We start from the raw sequence: 17,304 nt of genomic DNA, 5'->3' as shown, positions 1-17,304 counted from the left end.
TCCTGGCACTACTCGGTAGAAATCTTCCCAGCTTCCTTCATCTGTTTTATAGACTCTGATTCTGACAGTGATCATCTTAGAAACACCTCAGGGGATAGCAGAAGTGTGGAGAGTTATGGAGTCTACCCGTTTGGGGTTGAGCTCTATAATAAGAGACAGTTATTGTTTGGTTGTCAAAGATTTTTGCATATTGGTAGTATTTTACTCCCAAATTGCCTGTTGAAAGCATAACTCTTTCTTCATATCTCTTATAAATTATCTCAGGCTATTTTAATTCGAGCCGTGTAACCAAAACCCTACTTTGCCGAATAGTGAGCAGGAATGGTGAGAGGCCACCAGTGCTGTTTTGTTGTGTATTTCATTGTATAAGTGTAAGGTGAGAGAGGATTTGGGCCATTTGAAGGTGCTTCCCAGGCCTCATTCAAGTGAGCTTGGCAAGAATGATCACGTTTGTTTTCTATGGAAGAGGTCGAAGTGACTTATAGAGGTCTGGATACGGTCAGATCATGAGAAGCCACCACAGTGACAGAGAGAATCTGAAGGAGGAATCGCTCTATTTGTAGATCTGAGAAGATAGGTACTGAAGTGTTATTTTGCATGGATCTTTTATTTCTGTCTTTTGAATTCTAGATTATACCTCTTGCAAAACAGGAGCTTTTGGGACTGGAATCAGAATTAAGATAAATGTTTTTGTTTCAGCAACTGAAGATGGCTTCTTTGTACAACCCAAGAAGCAGCTGCATGGCCATACAATTCCTTGATTAATATGTTTCTTTCACTGCAGAGAAATCCTGCTGCCAGCACTTTCTTGCACTATTCCTGTGCCATAAACTGAGTGGAACAGACAGTAGCAAAATGAGCTCTCAGTGTTGTGTCACTAGGGATGCAGGTTAAAATAGTGTTCACCGCTAAGTGAAGCGCTTGAGTAATGAAGGGTCATCTAGTGATGGGGGAAAGCTGAGGGGGTAATGGAATAAAGCTTTTTTCCTTCTTCCAGTCTCATGAAATGATTCAGTTTGTAGATTGCATTGTATTTATTTCTTAAATTTTGCCTCCTAACAAGAGGAACAAGCTCTGTTGTCATTAACCAGTGTAACTGCTGCTGTGAAGTTGCCTATGCTGCCTCTTTTTGAAGTTGATCCTCTTCTTTGTTGCACTCCTTCGAGGGTATATGCATCTGGTCTACAGTGTAGTCACACTGCTGTTGATTTAACTAGAAAATAAGTCAGATTAGATTAAAGAGGTAATCTGGAAGTTGTGGGCACTGTCCATCAAATGTACCATAAATTTGTTGTGTAACTTCATTTTAAGTTTCTCAGGCAGGGAGCTGCCAGACTGAGTCTGTTGCTTGCATGTTCCTCAAAATATAAAGAAATGTTCCTCTCACATTAGTAGCTCAATTACAACCTTTTCATGGTCTGTTTTCTTCTGTTGTTTTTTTTTTTTCCCAAAAGTTTGAATGCATCTCATTTTGCAGCCCTGTATTAAACCTGTTGTGGTAGGAGTTTTTACTGTATCAATTATACATATTATATATAATTACCTTATACTTTCATATGCTGAGATCTAAAATTGAGCATATTGTCAAGAGATGCTAACAGAGGACTGATTTTTTTTATAGTGACAGAAGCAACGAAACTGAATGCCAAGTCTTAATACTTCATGTTTATTACAGCATTTTACTGAGGAATGTATGCATCTCAGCCCTTGGAATTTCAAAAGCATATTTTTAAACACTGAAGTACTCTGCCATCATTTCATCTCTGTAAAATAGTGAGTGCACGTACATGCTCTCTCCTGGTATAAATTATGGTCTTGCATATCATTTATGTGGGTTCTCTTCCTGTGTTACATACAGGTTATTGTTTTACACTCCTGAATTGCTGTAGCAGTAATAATCACATTTGGAGGAACAAAATAATCTGATACTGCCAAACCAGCAGAGTCACTACTAACTCTACAGAGTGGTGAACAGTGCAGGTTCCATTGCTCAGATACTTTGTGACTAATTTTGCCATATAGCAGCAATGTTAGATATATTTTTGTAAGTATTAATGGAATGTTACTCTGTATTATTTCTTAGAAACTGCGGATGTTAAATCAGTGACACTGAGGATGGTAACTGATTCTTACAAAATGTCTCTCTTTCCTGATTGTGATGGCTGCTTAATTCTCCTTGAAAGAGGGAGCTGGGCTGAGCTTTGAGGTCGTATGGTCTTCTCTCCAAGCACTCCCCTATTGAAAACAGGTCATGCCTAATCTGCTTGCTATCAGATATCAGACTTTTGCCAGATCAACAGTTCATGAAGAATTAAGGACAAATTACCAAACGAATTTTAAAATAATATGACAAGATAAAAGCAGTGGTCACGTACAATTACATTTTAAGGACCACTTTAAGAGTTCTGTCTTGTAGAAGTACCAACACCATTTGCTTGAAGATCTGTAGAATTACCTAAAAACTTGATTGATTAATTAATTGGTGCTTTCTTTCCTCTGGTTCTCTGGAGGGCTGCCTGTGCCGGGTAGGTCCTTCTGTTCATGGGAGGACTTGCTTATAACATCTACACTTTAGTAAATTTGGATTATGTTACTGATGCCACTGTCAGCAGGGAAACATCACATTTTCTGAGAGTGATATAATAGGGAGATGTAAAGCAAAACATGTTTGTTCCCCTGAGAGTGGATAGGAGAGGGACCTTTTTTTTCTTGGCTAACAGCATATCCTAAAGCAGCTGCAAACACGCAAGTGCTGAGGATCTTACTGCTGATTTTATTTTTCATTATTGTCTTAGGGAATGCTGCAGCTGTCTTAGTCAGAAATCTTGTCCTGTCTTTCCCCCCAGGATAAAAAAAAAAATGTTGATCCCTGGAAAACCGTCTTGGGGAAATAAAATGACCCAATACAGTCACAGAGCTTAACTCTTCAGGTTTTATCATTCCTTATTTTCAGTGCAGGATACTGGGTCCTTGTCCCCATTTTCCCTGTGTGGTATTCTGCACCATCTCTCTGCTTTAACAGACTCTCACATATGTTGCAGTTTGTTGTGAACTCAGTGTAATCTCATTTAGAGCAGCTGGATTGATACTGAGTTGTATAGCAGCAGGGGGGAAGGGCATTTGTCCCTTGCATCGTTTATTGCCTTCTCACTGTTACATTCCCCCAGGGAGCCATTGCACAAGGCAGCTGAATCACTGAATTGATAAGATGTGATTAGAAGTCTTGATTATTAGGATCTCAGTAACCCTTGCACCCTGGAGATCCTTGAGTTTCTTAAAGGTTGATTAGCAGGAATCACGTAGGGACTTTGCCCTTGAGGGAACTCAGGACTCTGAATTTGTTATGCTATGACTTTTCATTTTGCTCCATACAGAGGATAGATGCATCTCTCTCTCTGTATATAGATATCTGATTTTTATTTTTTTCAAATTCTGTGTACCATATTTTTGCAGCCTTCTTCCCCATCCGCTTGATCCCCAAGTTCTGCATCAGCTTTCCATGGGAAGTGTATGAGGCTGCCTTCTTCTGAAGCCCGTGCACATTTCCTATTTGTGTGTTCCACTCTTGACAGTAGAGATTAATAGGCTTGTTGGGGGGGGAGTAGAGGAGAAAGGAAAGGCAAGGGAAGGCCATTTGGCAGTGATGGGTTCCTTTCAGCTCACAAATTTCCTTCCAGCCTCTGCTATCCCATGTAATCTGTTTTACAGCTTTGCAGTTCTGGAGTGAAAAAGAGTAGAATTTATGGTGATGGTTGATTTATAGATTAACAACAACACCATTTACTCTCAGGCAGATTTGGCAATGTGAGTCCATTTTCTACTGAAAAAAAGGGATAGAGGAAAGAACAGTGATATTCGTTAAAAGAAATAAAATGAAAGTGAGATAAAGTATAACCAGGCAGAGCAGCTTTTCACTCTGCTATCTGTTCTACAATCATGAGGTAGAAGCTGCTTTGGAACTGGATTTCTAGAATGAGAATCTGTGTGCATGTTGATTTGCTCTGAGATTTGTGAAAGGAGTGATACGTTGAGGTGCAGAATTACATCCCCCTATGATTCACTGATAAATGAGAGCAATGCCGTGGCAAGTTATTAATACAGCCTTCCAAGCTTCATATACCGCAGTCATTAGTTAATCAATACGAGCCACACTCTGCTAGTGATTCTTAAACAAGGCTTCCTCCGGGCCTGAGAGGACTGTGTCCTGCAGGTGGTGCTCTGGCTGAAGGATGATGTAACTCATGAAAGCAGGAGTGGTGCACGTTGATAATCTACTATAAAATTTCAGGAGATTGGTGTATTGTAGGGATTGGATTGGCTTTAATGTAGTTAAGTCATCAAACCAAACTATATGAAGAATCACGAGCTCTGGCTTGTATTAAGGGGATTATCCTCCAAATCAGATGCTTGCAGTTGGAGTAGTGGAAATTTTTCTTTTTAATAGACTTGGATTTTTGTTGTGTTGTAGATTATTAAAAGGTGATTTTTCCTGATGCAAAGGAGACACACTATTCTGGGGTGGTTGGACTTGCATGTTGCCTGTCTTCACCCACTGTTATCTAACTTTGAGGAAAAAATGCCGTGAAGGTCAGGCCGGACTATTGGATCAATGGGATCAGCTGTGGAAATTGTCTGAAGAGGGACTGTTGCCCTGTAAGAATGAGTGCACTGACCTCAGCCTCGGGCTGTTTGTATGCATGGTACTTCTCCTTTCACTCAGCTCTGCAATGTTTGTTTTTTTTTTTTCCTTCTCCCTCCAACTGAAGTCCTTTGCTCTTTCCATTTGTCATCCTTATCCCTGCCTAAATCTGCTGCAGAAGACATGTTAGTATGTACACTGCCATTTTATTTTTCAATCTGTGCATTTTGTATCTGTTTCCGTTGTGTGTATTCAATTTGTTTCTTGAAATTAAACTCTTCGAGACTGGGGCAGTCCATCTGCCAGTGGTTGTAGTGAACGTAGCAAAGTGGAGATCCTTCTGATCTGTGGTTCGTCTTTATACCCTTCCATAATGATCTTGAAAGGTGACAGTGCAGATCTGTGATCTCATTCCTATCTTTGCAGCAGTGTCTTCAAGTGGGCTCCTGCTCCTCTGATGCGGCGTTCAATGTGTATGGCTGGTTTCGCCAGCACTAATAATTCATTGCAGCTCAGTAGACCCAGTCTGGATTGAGGGAAACATGCCTTTGATCCAAGAAGGCTTTTGCTGAAAGTCATTCTTGTGTTTTGAAAGAGTCTGCTCAAAGCTCAGGCCTGATTTGAAATGAAGATCACTGGAAGTCTGACTGGATCACAGATTGGTTTTAATAACTGAGCTGTTTGAGCAGTGTGCTCTGCTGCTGAGACTAGATGGGAGGGAGATGTGCTTCCATGCTTCATGTAACTCTGTCAGCCTGATCTGACTTGAGTCTTGTGGGAGACTGAGCTTGCAAATTCTGGCTTGGCATGGCCCTGAAAATGAGTTGGTTGGGTGAGGAGGAGCCAACCATGATGCTGCAGAGCTTTGTCTTTATTCACGTTCTGTTAACACATTGGCAGACATCACCAGGGATTTTTTTTCCTTTGCACAGCAGAGAAAACCGATGATGGGTGATGCCACGTACAGTACAGGTATAGTTTAAAAGAACGGAAGCCTATAGCAATGACAGCACTTAAATAGTACTCTGCATTTTTGAGGTGCTGTGTTGCTGGTAATTAGTTAATATTCGGAGTAATCTGTGCTGGGGTTCTGGACACTTCTTTTCAAAGAGGACAGTCAGTGTAACAGGGGGGATCTGGGAGAAGAAATAAAGGAAGCTTTATGAAGCATCACTGATTTTTATCCGACCTTAACTGTAGCACTTCCAATTTGATGCTGGCTAGTGCAGAGGCACTTGCTTCAGCGTGGATGTTGCTGGAGCCACAGTGTGGTTTGATGAATAGGGATCATTTTATCTTCTGAACATTTTTTCCCTCAGAAAGGAAAGCATGTATAGAGGCATTGCATCTCTGGCACAAGGGGTTTCCCCATCCAAAGATACCTGTTTCTAAAGAGCAGATTCTGTTTGGGCTGCTGTAGGAAGTTCCCCATCCTTTTCCAAAAGCAGTGAACAGCAGCAGGCAGTGCTCAGGAAGGAGGAGGCAGCTCGCACAGGCTGCTTGGTGCAAGATGAGAACATCTGTGATGTCTCTGGTTATCTTTTTTTTTTCTTTTTTTTTCTCCCTTGTTCCTTGAATTGTGTTGATATCTTTCTATAATGTAAAGTCTTTGAAGAGCATTTTTTGCTTTTCCTTTAGTATTGGATACTGTAGCAATATAAGGAACCAGTAATTAATAATGTGATTACCAGTTTTGGGAAAGAAATTTGATGTGAACAGGTTCTTCAAAACAAAGAATGGCAAGAGGATGCATATTGCAGTCATTCATTACCGTTAAGTTGTATACTAATTATCTTAACCAAAAGCAATATAAATAAGAGATTTTATCATGTTTTTTCCTAAACACTTTTTCTTAGTAAAACACTTCCCACTACCCATTCACCTCATAAGTAGCAAACTGTGGGTTTATTTTGTATGTGTGCCACTCCATTGTGATTTGTAAACGCGTGCTCTGCGCCTGCATTTGTTGCTGCGAAGCTCACTGGCCTGTTATATTGGTAGTCTTTCCAAGACCAGATGGTTGTTCATATGTAAACTTCTCTTTTGAAGTAGTATTTAAGAATTGCATTTTAGTTGTGGAAAAAAAACCTTACATTTATTGAAATCTAAGTGAGAAAAGTGATATTAGTTAATTGCCTAATGGAAAAAATTCTGTATCTCAAATGCCACTCCTAAAAATTTGTATGCATTAAAATCAGAATTTTAAAAATCTACTGCCCAGTGTGTGTTTCTTGAAAATCTGTCTCTAGCTCATGGTAGCCTGTATGATTGACACAATTTAGCTTTAACTGTTCCAACAGTTGATCCATAAGGGTTCAGTCTGAAGCACAGAATGACTATAAATATTCTGCCAAATGCTATTGGACAATAAATTTGAGAGTAATTACACGAATTTCAATTTCTTAAGGGAAGGAAGAGGTTTCCCATCTTGTGTACTGTTCTGTTAGGAGCAAACCTACTTGTCATTTTTCTGTATTGTGGTTGACAGCAGAGTTGATAATTAGACAGCAATACTGATGGAGAAGGGATCATATCATGGGAAATATGCTAGACAGACCATTTCTGAGCAGGTCTTGTCCTGATTTTCTTCCTGTGTAGGCTCCCAAAGGGTTGCATTTGAGCAGCTGTCTGCAGAGCTCATTTCTCTCTGAGCTTTAGAAGATGGGCTGATTTGGTGTGCTTGTAATCTTGTTCTGTCATTACCTACTTACTCCTTATTATGGCTTTTTGAGCAGATACTCAGAAGACTCTGTGTTTATCTTTCTTTCTATGTGTATTTCAATAAAAATGTCATTATTTGGAATCACTGACATTGCTGGTTAAAGATACTGAATTCTAGCATCTATTCTCCTGTAAAATGATCCATTAAAGATAAAACTGCAGACACTCAATAAAGGTTTTTTCCTAGGAACAAGAAGCTCTCTGATCAGTACGAGATCTTATCTCTACAGCACGTGTTTACATTCTTGATGCGAAGGAACCAGAAGAGAAGGGGATGGATGAGGGAGGCTGGAGATTTTTTTTTTCTTTCTGAATGGCGATTGCAAGAAGTGAAACTGCATGCTTAAAGCAAATTCACTGCTGGATAACCTCGCATACCAATGAGAAGAAGAAAGGGAGTTGATTGCTGTCTTTTAACAAACAGAGAGGGAGAAAGGGATGACCACAGAGGGTAGGGAGCTGACAGTGCTGTCCTCCGAAAAACAGAATCCTGAAGGTTGGAAAAGACATTCAAGATCATCCAGTCCAACCATCCAGCTCTCACCAATAGTACTCACTAAACTATTTCCTTCAACACAAACTCCGAACATTCCTTGGACACCTCCAGGGTTGGTGACTCCACCACCTCCCTGGGCAGACCATTCTGGTGCTTGACCACTCTTTCAGAAAAGTAGTGTTTCCTAACGTCCAGCCTACATCTCCCCTGGTGTAGCTTGAAACCATTCCCTCTAGTTCTACTACTAGGAGATGTCACATTGTAATTGTTGAATCGTTACGTCTTAGAACCAGGATATGGACTGCAGATGAGGGGCTCCCCAGCGTGTAGTAGTGGCTCTTAATGGCTTCTGTTGGGCGATAAGTGTACTTGACAGACTAAGAGATTTTTAATTTATTCATTGGCTTTGATAGCGCTGTTGCAGTCATGGGAACTAAAGATTTTGAGGACTAGAGCTCAGATTGTGCATTTATAGACAACTTTGTCTTACAGAGATTGGAATAATAGCTCTTTATTCTGCTCATCACCACTGGGAGTAGGTTGGCATTTGTATCTTCAAAGGGTCGATATTTTTGGCACAACTAAATCTGCTTTGAAGACAGGTAACTAACTCCCTGTATGACACATGTTCTTAGATATTTTAAATGTCCTGCTCAGTTTTTCTTTCTTTTCCTTATTTCACTAATTATAGCATGTTAAACTGTGTGAGCCCTGTTTGGCCAGACCTTGTGCAGACACTGTGAAATTAACTTTCATACCTTCTAATGTGAATCAGAGTGAAATGACATTTTTGAAGCCTTGCAGCTGAATCTCATGTCCGTGATGCCCAAGTTCTACTAGAAATTAGATGCATGAGGCTTAGTAATTTAGTAGTTGCTTAATTGTTCTGTTTTGGTGGAGGAGATGCTGGGTATGGCGTGCGAGGTGGGGACGCAAGGCATTGGAACTAACAAAATCCATGTGTGTTCACAACTGTAGCAGGTAAAGGTCTCAGAAGCTTTGAGAGACTTTTGACCTAAGGGATGGGATGCTCTGATGCTCTGCCAAAGCTAATGACAGCTCCAGGTGAGAACAGTGCTTCCTAAACCTGGGGCAGAAATGGTGGGGAGCATGTGAGTGGGTTGAGGATTGCCTGAGGCAGGAGTGCTTTGTTATAGATGAAATTTTTAATAGCTTTGAAGACAAAATTGAACATACCCTCCTGCTTTGATGAAGCAGCCTTGAGGTCAGAATCTGAGCTAGTCTGGAAGGTCCCTGAAGAAGATCTGATGCTGTAAACGGTGTCGTTGCAGTAGTGAATTCCTCACTGTGTCATCTTTTAATGGCTTCTAAACTTGCATCCTTGCGTCCTGGGATGGTCAGTGTACTCTCTTTATTTACTGACACATTCATTTAATTCTTAACTCGCAAGACATTTGCTTATTTATTTTCATTGTTCCTGATAATAATTCTAAGCCATTAGAGGGGAAAATTGTATTCAGAAATGCTGTTTCACACTTTATTTGCTTGATGATTTAGAGTGATAGAAAATAGCACATTTGCTGGCTTTTATAGTCTGATAATTATCGACATCCATCAAACCATTCCAGGGGAATAAACAAAACACCAAGAAAATTACACTATTAATGACATCCTTTATGGCAAATAGGAAAGATCCTTTGCATTAAGGGTGAAAAGGGGACTGCCCAGTTAAACTTGCTGCTTGTTAACAAAAGCAAACTACTGCTGTTTGTAAATCATAGAAACACAGAATGGTTTAGGTTGGAAGGAACCTTTAAGATCATCTATGATTATCTTACACATTTGTACTTTGGGGCATGCATCTTCTAGACCTGTGATCTCGATGTGTGGTAACTACAAGCAGAATGAGGTTTGAGGGATCTTCAAGAACACAGAATATTATGTGGAAGTGGAGGTCAGTTATGCTAGAACTTAAATTTTGTGAAACAAGTTTGGAACTTGAGAATTTTTCACGTAGAGCAGCAAAATTCCATTTTTGTAGCAGTGATATTTAATCTATTTCAGGGACCTGCTCTTGTTTTAGTAGAAAGTGTAGGAAAAGGTAATTTAGAAGAATCAGTATATTACTTCCAGATTGTTGACTTCAGGGAAGATGATATTTGAGTCATGCTGCTATAACAATTTATCGTGAGACTTTTTTCTGTTCTGTAAATCTTGTGTTCCCTGGCAAAGCAGCAAGACGTTATTCATGTTGTAATCCCACCGACTGCAGCATGGCAGTTTTCAGGTGGTTTGGCCCTTTCTTGGTTTGTTTGCAAGCTCAGTTTCTTGCAAGTTTGATATGACTTAAGACAATGGCTGCTCTAGCACTGCTTACATTGACACAGTTTTGCTGGGGGACCCTGCTGAACCAGAAGGGACAGACACTGCGTTTGAAGCATTGGCTCAAGGTCAGCATTTTTGGTACAGCTGTATATTTTGTTGGCAGTTGCAGATGTTCTCTCTGAAACAGAAGTAGTCTACAAAAAGAGAGTTATTAATAAAAGCTGTTTAAATATTTATGCTGCCACTATCAATTCCCTTTAATTTTATGAGTGTTTGGGATGACAGAAATTTCTTGCTTCATCTTTGCTGTGGTTATAAAGAAGTGTCTACTGTAGGCTGAAGAAAAGGTAGGTCTGCAGTATTCTACGTTCAGTTCCACCTGGGCAGATGGATGTCAGAAAACTGCTTCTGTCAACTGTGATGAAGCGTCGGGTAGTTGTCAGTCTGATATTCTCAAGTTGAGATTTTTACAGGACATTACAGCCTATTTTTGGCCGACTGATGCAGAAGTCTTAAGTGGCATTTTTCTTGTATTTATGTACTTTTCCTACTCTTTCTATGACTTTGTGGAGTGCCTTTATGCTACAGCCTTAATGGGACAGAGAAAGGAAGCAGTTTTACACGTGATTTTTCTTTTTCCTTCAAGTTTTTGATGGGGTGGCTTTTGGTTTTGGTGTTTATCCCGAGGAAACTTCTCTTAGTATGGGTCTGGGATACTGAAGGAAAAAGAACACTCCTATTTGCTGAAAAAATCTTGAAGTTTCCTGAATGATTCCTATAGAAGAGGAAGTCATTGGATATAGTGGAGCATAGTCTTCCCAGCTCTCTCTGGAATTAAAATGCTTTATTGATCTAAGCCCCAGCAGGAGGGTCAGTAACAAAAGGTACTGAATGTCATTGCTTCGTCAGTTCCTTCTGTGGAGGACTTTGTCCCTAATAAGTGTCTGGCCACATTTTGTAGTGAGAACACAGGATGCTGCCATGAGATCATACACAAGAGCCACCCCTTCACGTGTGCTTGCATGCTCAATTACAGTGCTCCTTTGATTGCAGCAATTTCTGATCTTTCCCTGTCACCTCCATTGTTATTCTACCTTGTAATCAATCACTTTATGTCTTGGTCGCATAAAGCTCGCTTGCTCGATCTGTGCAGAGCTTGCAGAAGGCTTCTGTTTCTATTCCTGGCTTTAAGTAGCAGCCCGAATTCTCTCTTTATTGCTTATCTTTATGTAAATCAATTGGATCCGTGAGTGTAACTTAAAATAGAATTTCACTTACTCCTAATTCACTTCTGCATTAACTTTGTGAATTCTTAAGAATAAATTTACAAGAAAGTGTAGACTCTGCTTCCTAAAAGACTCGGTCCAAACAAAAAAAGTTAATTTATAAATGTGGAGTCAGCTATTCCCAAGAGGCTGTTCTGAGGTAGGGTATTCTGATCTGCATATTATTACATACACACCATTTTTAAAAGCTGGAAATTCCTCCTCTCTCACCGGTTCCTATCTAAGCAAGTCCTTTTTCTCTGATTCTCCATGGACTATTCTCCAAAGCTCAGCTTGGCTTTTTGCAGTCTGCAGTTGCAGATAACACAGTAACCATGTTCCAATATATTAGACTATTAACATCCTCAAGATTCAATTAATCTTATCTTTACAACTCCCAATTACAGACACTAATTAAGTGAAGGTTGCATTGTAGACTGGGGATATTACATTAATCATAGCAGCCTTGTAGCCATAAATTAGTTCTTTCCCAATCCTTCAGCGTTTTTCCCACAAGGACTGGAATGTCTCATTTCCCTGTTTTAAGGGACATTAATCCCACAAAGGAGCTTTGGATCAGGATTAGTTTTATCACGTTTATGTAAGTGATAAATTGTCTTTGTAAAATGAAAGCTCCTAGCTTTGTCCCAGACAAATGAAATTGAATTGTTTGATAATTATACAATTTAAGGCACTGTCAGACTTTGGTCAGAGTATGCTGGGAGCCTGTTGTTGTATTTATTATTTTACAAGATTAGGTACTACATAGTATTTTCCCTTAGATTTTTTTAAGCCATCAGTTTAAATCGGCTTAATGCCTAAATCTTAGGGCATCCTATGTAGGATTTCTTTCCATTGTTATCCTTTCTAACCTGCAGGGATCAGATAAGGTAAATTTTGGTAATGTGAAAAAGCAGTTTGGGATATGACTTCTATCTGTTTTTCCTTACATTGTAGATAAACTTTTGACTTGAAAATTGAGAAGCTGAACGAGAAGACTGGCAGAAAGTCCTCTAAACTCATTGTTTTTTCAGAGATCCTATCAGAAGAACAACAATACTCTTTTTGTGTTGTTGAGATCATGCAGTTACCTGCTCACAATGTCCCATTTTCAGCTTGTTGTAATGAGATGTGACAATTTTGACAATTTTATTGAAGATAACAAAAATAACTCGTTTTTTATTATCCACATTGTACAAAAGTTACAGTTGGTAATAAATACATCTTTTTCAAAACTCTCTCTTGTTATGAAAAAAGGTATGACAGCCACATTTAATTTGATGCAATATGTAAACAACAATTTAAAAAATTCTATTCTATTATTTGTGCCATCTGTTTAAAGATGTTTGGGTATATCATGGTGTTCAGTCACATCATGACCTGAGTGAAATGTAAAATCTTAAACAGTTGATTTTTTCCTTCTGTGAATACCAAGGCAGTGTAGCTTCAAAGAAGTAACGTAACTAAGATCACCTGGGGGGAGATCACAGGAGAATATCTCAATTAGTACTGTGTGACTTTAGGCAGTTGATTGTTTTTCCTGAATTATATTCAGTACTTTGCACCAGCACAAAACAGACAAAGGAATCTCTTCTCAGTGACATTATTTTGTGCACTTTTTACTCCTGATCACAGAAAACTGTCTTTAAAAAATGTAGAAACAGTTCCCTGCATTCTTTAATGTGTTGTTCCTTTGAAGACCCCACTTCTTCCATTCACCTCTTCTAGAAAATCACCTAACAGTTTAATTCTGTTTGTTTCAAATCAGTCAACACAATCCTGCCAATACAAGGATCAGCTGCTTTGGCTGTTACGAAAAGTACTTACATTTTGAAGAAAACAAAAAAAAGATTTGCACGCTTGTCTTTGAAAAAAATCCCCACTCCCTGTAGATGTCAGTGCACACAGATCCTCCTTCACACCTTTTCAGCCCACCTGAAATTTCTTGTCTTCGTCTTTAGCACAGCCTTGTGAGTTTCTTTTGCACGCATCCTTCCTGCAGAAAACAAGACTGCTGTTCCCTATGCTGACTGATTTCCGTGGTACTGTCAGTTTGTCACTTCTGCTCTTCTTACACCTTATGAAGCTTGAAATGGTGTTGTTTAAAAAGTGGCAGGAAAGCCTCACGCATTGTGTAACGCATTTTGGGGCTTTTCTGAGATACTGAGTTTCCTCCTCCTTTTGTACTGACGTGTTACCGATGCCTTCCAGACTTTTTTGCTTACGTTTGGAGACATTATTGTAAGAGTGCTGTGCTGAAAGTTATTACTACCATTGTTTTTAGGTTTTTTTTCACTGCTTTTTCATTGTGGTGTGATTATTTTTTTCCTTCTCTGTTAACTTTGTCCTAGGTATGCCATACCTCCAGAACATGGCAAGAGATTGGAACGCTTGGCAAAAGGTGAGCTTGGCTTCTTCCTGTGTTAATGTTGTTTGGATAAATACATGGGTATGTACTTGGTGAAAAACAAAGCATTCCAGAAGAGAGTCCAACTCTTAATTTTAAAATGGATTTGTAAAGAATTTTAAGATTTATAAAGAATTGATTTTGAACTGACTGCTATAACTTACTCTTGAAAGAGCTGCTTGATAACCTACATTGGTATAATAACCTCAGAGTCAGAAACCTTGTCCTGTCAGAAGTGCTGTGAACAATTCTTCATAGTGCAACTGTTTTCTCAAAATCTGTGTTGTCGACACACCATGGCCCTAACCAAAACTAGTGGAAAAAGCTTGATTTTCAAAGCATTGAGACCATGCGTGGGAAATAGAGTTCATCTCATGCATCTCTGTAGGAGGTTTGTGGCAGTGTGGTGAGAACTCTGTTGCTCCAGTTTTGTGGTGTGCAGTCTGTGAAGTACTGGTGATGACTCCATCCCATACCCACACTGCTGGGAAAAGGTGTGCTAAAAACCATTATTTCTTCTTGTGTTATAAACGTTACTTATATAGTATTGGTAGATTACTTCAAATCTTATTTAAGTAAATTCAACAACAGCACTAATGGAGAACAGCTAGTGGAGTTCTTGCCTCCCTCTGTGACGATATACAGTGTTGTTGGCGGCATTCCTTTCCAGTGTCATCCTCCATCATCATTTCAATACAATAAAGTCCAACTCACAGAGCAGGACTAGCTTGGGCTGTTGTAATTTTTGACCTTACAAGTGCCAGCCTCAGCTGCCCAAAACCATATGTGCAGTTCTTGCCTAAGTACCTGCCAAGGTCATCCTGCAAGCATGGGCATCAGCATTCTGTCTTTGATGCTTCTGGTTTCCAATTGGTAATGGTGGCATGGTGGCAGCTTCAGGAAAGGTGATTGACTGTAGAAATAGATATGTCTTTATTTGTTGATGTTTTATTTGTGCTTTGTTGCTGTTTTTGTATATTTGCAAATGTTCTAAGTGCTGCCCAGCCAAAAAAAAAAAAAGTCAGTGTTCTGGGATAATTAAGTCAAAATCTACATATTCCATCCTCAGTGGGGTGTACTCTTAATGATTTAAATCTGTTGTTGAAGTTAATGCAACAAAAGCAGTGCTGTGATATGAGAGGCAGGGAGATCTGGAAGGCTGTATTCTGATGCAAAGGAGTAATAATAAAAAAGTAGGTTTTCATAGGTTTGGCATTTCTTCTGACAGTCTGACATTCTGGTGACTGTTTCATACTTGTAGAAAAAAGAATAAAATTTTGAAGCACAGCAGTGGTTGACAATGTGCAAACCAGACACGTTATCCGTGATCTCATCTTTATTTTGAGCTGCTTGTTTTATTTTGCTTAGTACCTTTTGGAAGTTGGGATGAATAATGTCTAAAAACTATGATGAAGCAGCGTTACTACTTGGGCATCCTCCCTGTCCTATGCATCAGTGGACTGTACTATGAAGATGTTCTCTCTGGAAAGATGAGCATGCAATTAATATGGAAAATTAATAGCTGAGCTGTAAATGGGCTCTCTGAGAGAGTTGTGGAGTCCATGGAGAGAATGTTAATGTGTTGCCATGTTATTGGTGCTAATCACTTAAAATGTGCTTATTTATTAGTAGCTTTAATGAGAGCCACATAAACTGTGCATTAAAAAAAGGAACTGCAGAGAAGGACGACAAACTAGGCAGCAGACAGTCATCACTTTAATGTAAATGCTTTTAGTGCAAAAATATAGGAAAACCTGGAATCTGGCAATTCTTTTCACTTTCTGAAACCCATTATGTCCCATCGATTAGTTTTGTAACCTGAGCCTGCTTGCTTTTTAAATTTTCTTTCTTTCTCTAAATGACATTGATTCTTAATCCCATAAACACCATTTGTTAATTGAATCACCTGCTTGGAGTGGAACACATGGTCGTGAACACTGTGTTCTTACACTCTAGCTGATGCTTTTGGAAAGAAAGTGTTGACATCAAGAGGTTTGGTTTTACCCCAGTGTTAATATTTTTAATTATTTGTGGTTTGTTTTGACTCGGTGCGAATCTTGTAGCTATAGTCAGACTTGCACTTTGTACTGCTGAGATGCTGAATTAAATCACAGTGTCTCTGCCTCGGACCTCTGTGGCCAATGAATGAGTGTCCCTTCCGCTTCACTGTAGTGGTTATGTTTTGTTTTGTTTCTTTCTTTTTGACTCAATATTAACATCTGCATGCTTATTTCTTTCTTTTCTTTAGGCTGGTATGTAGGGCAGATCGTTCTGGAATCGTATGATAACAGTTGTGTTACTTTCCCAGGAATAATATAGCTGCCCATCAGAGAAGGTATAAAAAGGACATCTCAGTATGGAGTAGATGGTGCATGCTTGTCAATTTTTCCTTGTAATATTAAGAAAAAGATTTGTTCAGACTTTAGCCAAAACTGGAGACAGCCAGGTTCAGATTCTTAATTTGCTAGGGATTTACTGAGATTTTGGCCAAGTTGCATATGCTCAGATACGTAAGATTAGATGCTGACTCTCATTGTGAATGGAATAAACACTTATGTGCCTCAACATTCAAGTCTTTCTCACAAAATTTATGTGGCATTTGAAACAATGAGGCACGTGCTAATTACTGACATCTTTAGCAGTATGCCTGTTGCTTCGATCTACATAAAATATTTAGGCAGGTTTTCATTTTGTCATCTTGTTGCTGATTAAATAATGACTTGATATAATATTCCTGAAGTGATAGTCCTCTTTGTAATGTCTCTGCAGGATTTTTTCCTGGAAGCTCTCAGGGATGTGATGCTTTCCTCCGTCACAAGATGACCCTCATTTCACCCTCAATCTTGAAGAAGTACGGCATTCCTTTTGACCGGGTATGTACACAAGAGGCTTTGAGGAAGCTGGCAACTTGCTGTGATGCACAAACTCTGACACCCCTCTTGTAAGGCAGCAGCTGGTCAGGAGCAGTTTGATGCATGGCCTATGGCTTGTCAATAGGCAGCATACCTCTCAGGTAGCTCTTCAACACAGTCTTAAGTTTTTTTTTTTTCTGGATCTCCTGTGAACCAAAAACTGGAGTTATACATGCAGATTCTCTGTTGTGAAAGCATTCTATCTCTACACAGAGCCAGTAAGGATCTGTCTGTTTCTTAAGTCCTTTTATTTGAAATGAGGGGCCATATTTATTTGGTATGATCATTTTAATGTGCTTATCCTCAAAGGCTTTGGGCAAGAAGTAAATCTCCTCAGTCAAGCATGGATTTTGTGCAGATTCAATCAAGCGGTTACTGCTTCTGTATGTTGCCAGTTGTCCTGCCAGAATGGTTAAGGACAGTGTTTGTGGGCATGATACTGTCAGGGTGCAGGAAAAGGAATTGAGTTGGAGGCACTGCAGCTCTAACTCCAGTGGAAGTGTCAAAGAGTACTCGATTTAAACTGATTTAATCCTTCCTCACTTCTCTGGCATCATCAGCTCAAGATATTGTGGTCT

The 17,304-nt window shown here is 39.4% G+C and overlaps 1 protein-coding gene across 5 annotated transcripts in view; it reads left to right on the top strand.

Moving 5' to 3' along the window:
• Window positions 1–17,304, top strand: part of KDM4B (lysine demethylase 4B) — a 71,977-nt gene that overhangs the window by 7,805 nt on the left and 46,868 nt on the right. For 3 of the 5 annotated variants that reach the window (XM_031557159.1, XM_031557158.1, XM_031557155.1), the window contains exons 5-6: window positions 13,759–13,808; window positions 16,584–16,687. In XM_031557159.1, coding sequence (XP_031413019.1) covers window positions 13,759–13,808; window positions 16,584–16,687 — 154 coding nt within the window. Of the gene's footprint in view, window positions 1–1,621; window positions 6,853–12,364; window positions 12,387–13,758; window positions 13,809–16,583; window positions 16,688–17,304 lie in introns of those variants that run through there. The other 2 variants (XM_031557157.1, XM_031557156.1) reach the window with 2 other exon arrangements.

Source organism: Meleagris gallopavo, chromosome 30, assembly GCF_000146605.3.
Source record: "Meleagris gallopavo isolate NT-WF06-2002-E0010 breed Aviagen turkey brand Nicholas breeding stock chromosome 30, Turkey_5.1, whole genome shotgun sequence".
NCBI lineage: Eukaryota > Metazoa > Chordata > Aves > Galliformes > Phasianidae > Meleagris > Meleagris gallopavo.
This window is presented reverse-complemented; position numbering and strand designations above follow the sequence as displayed.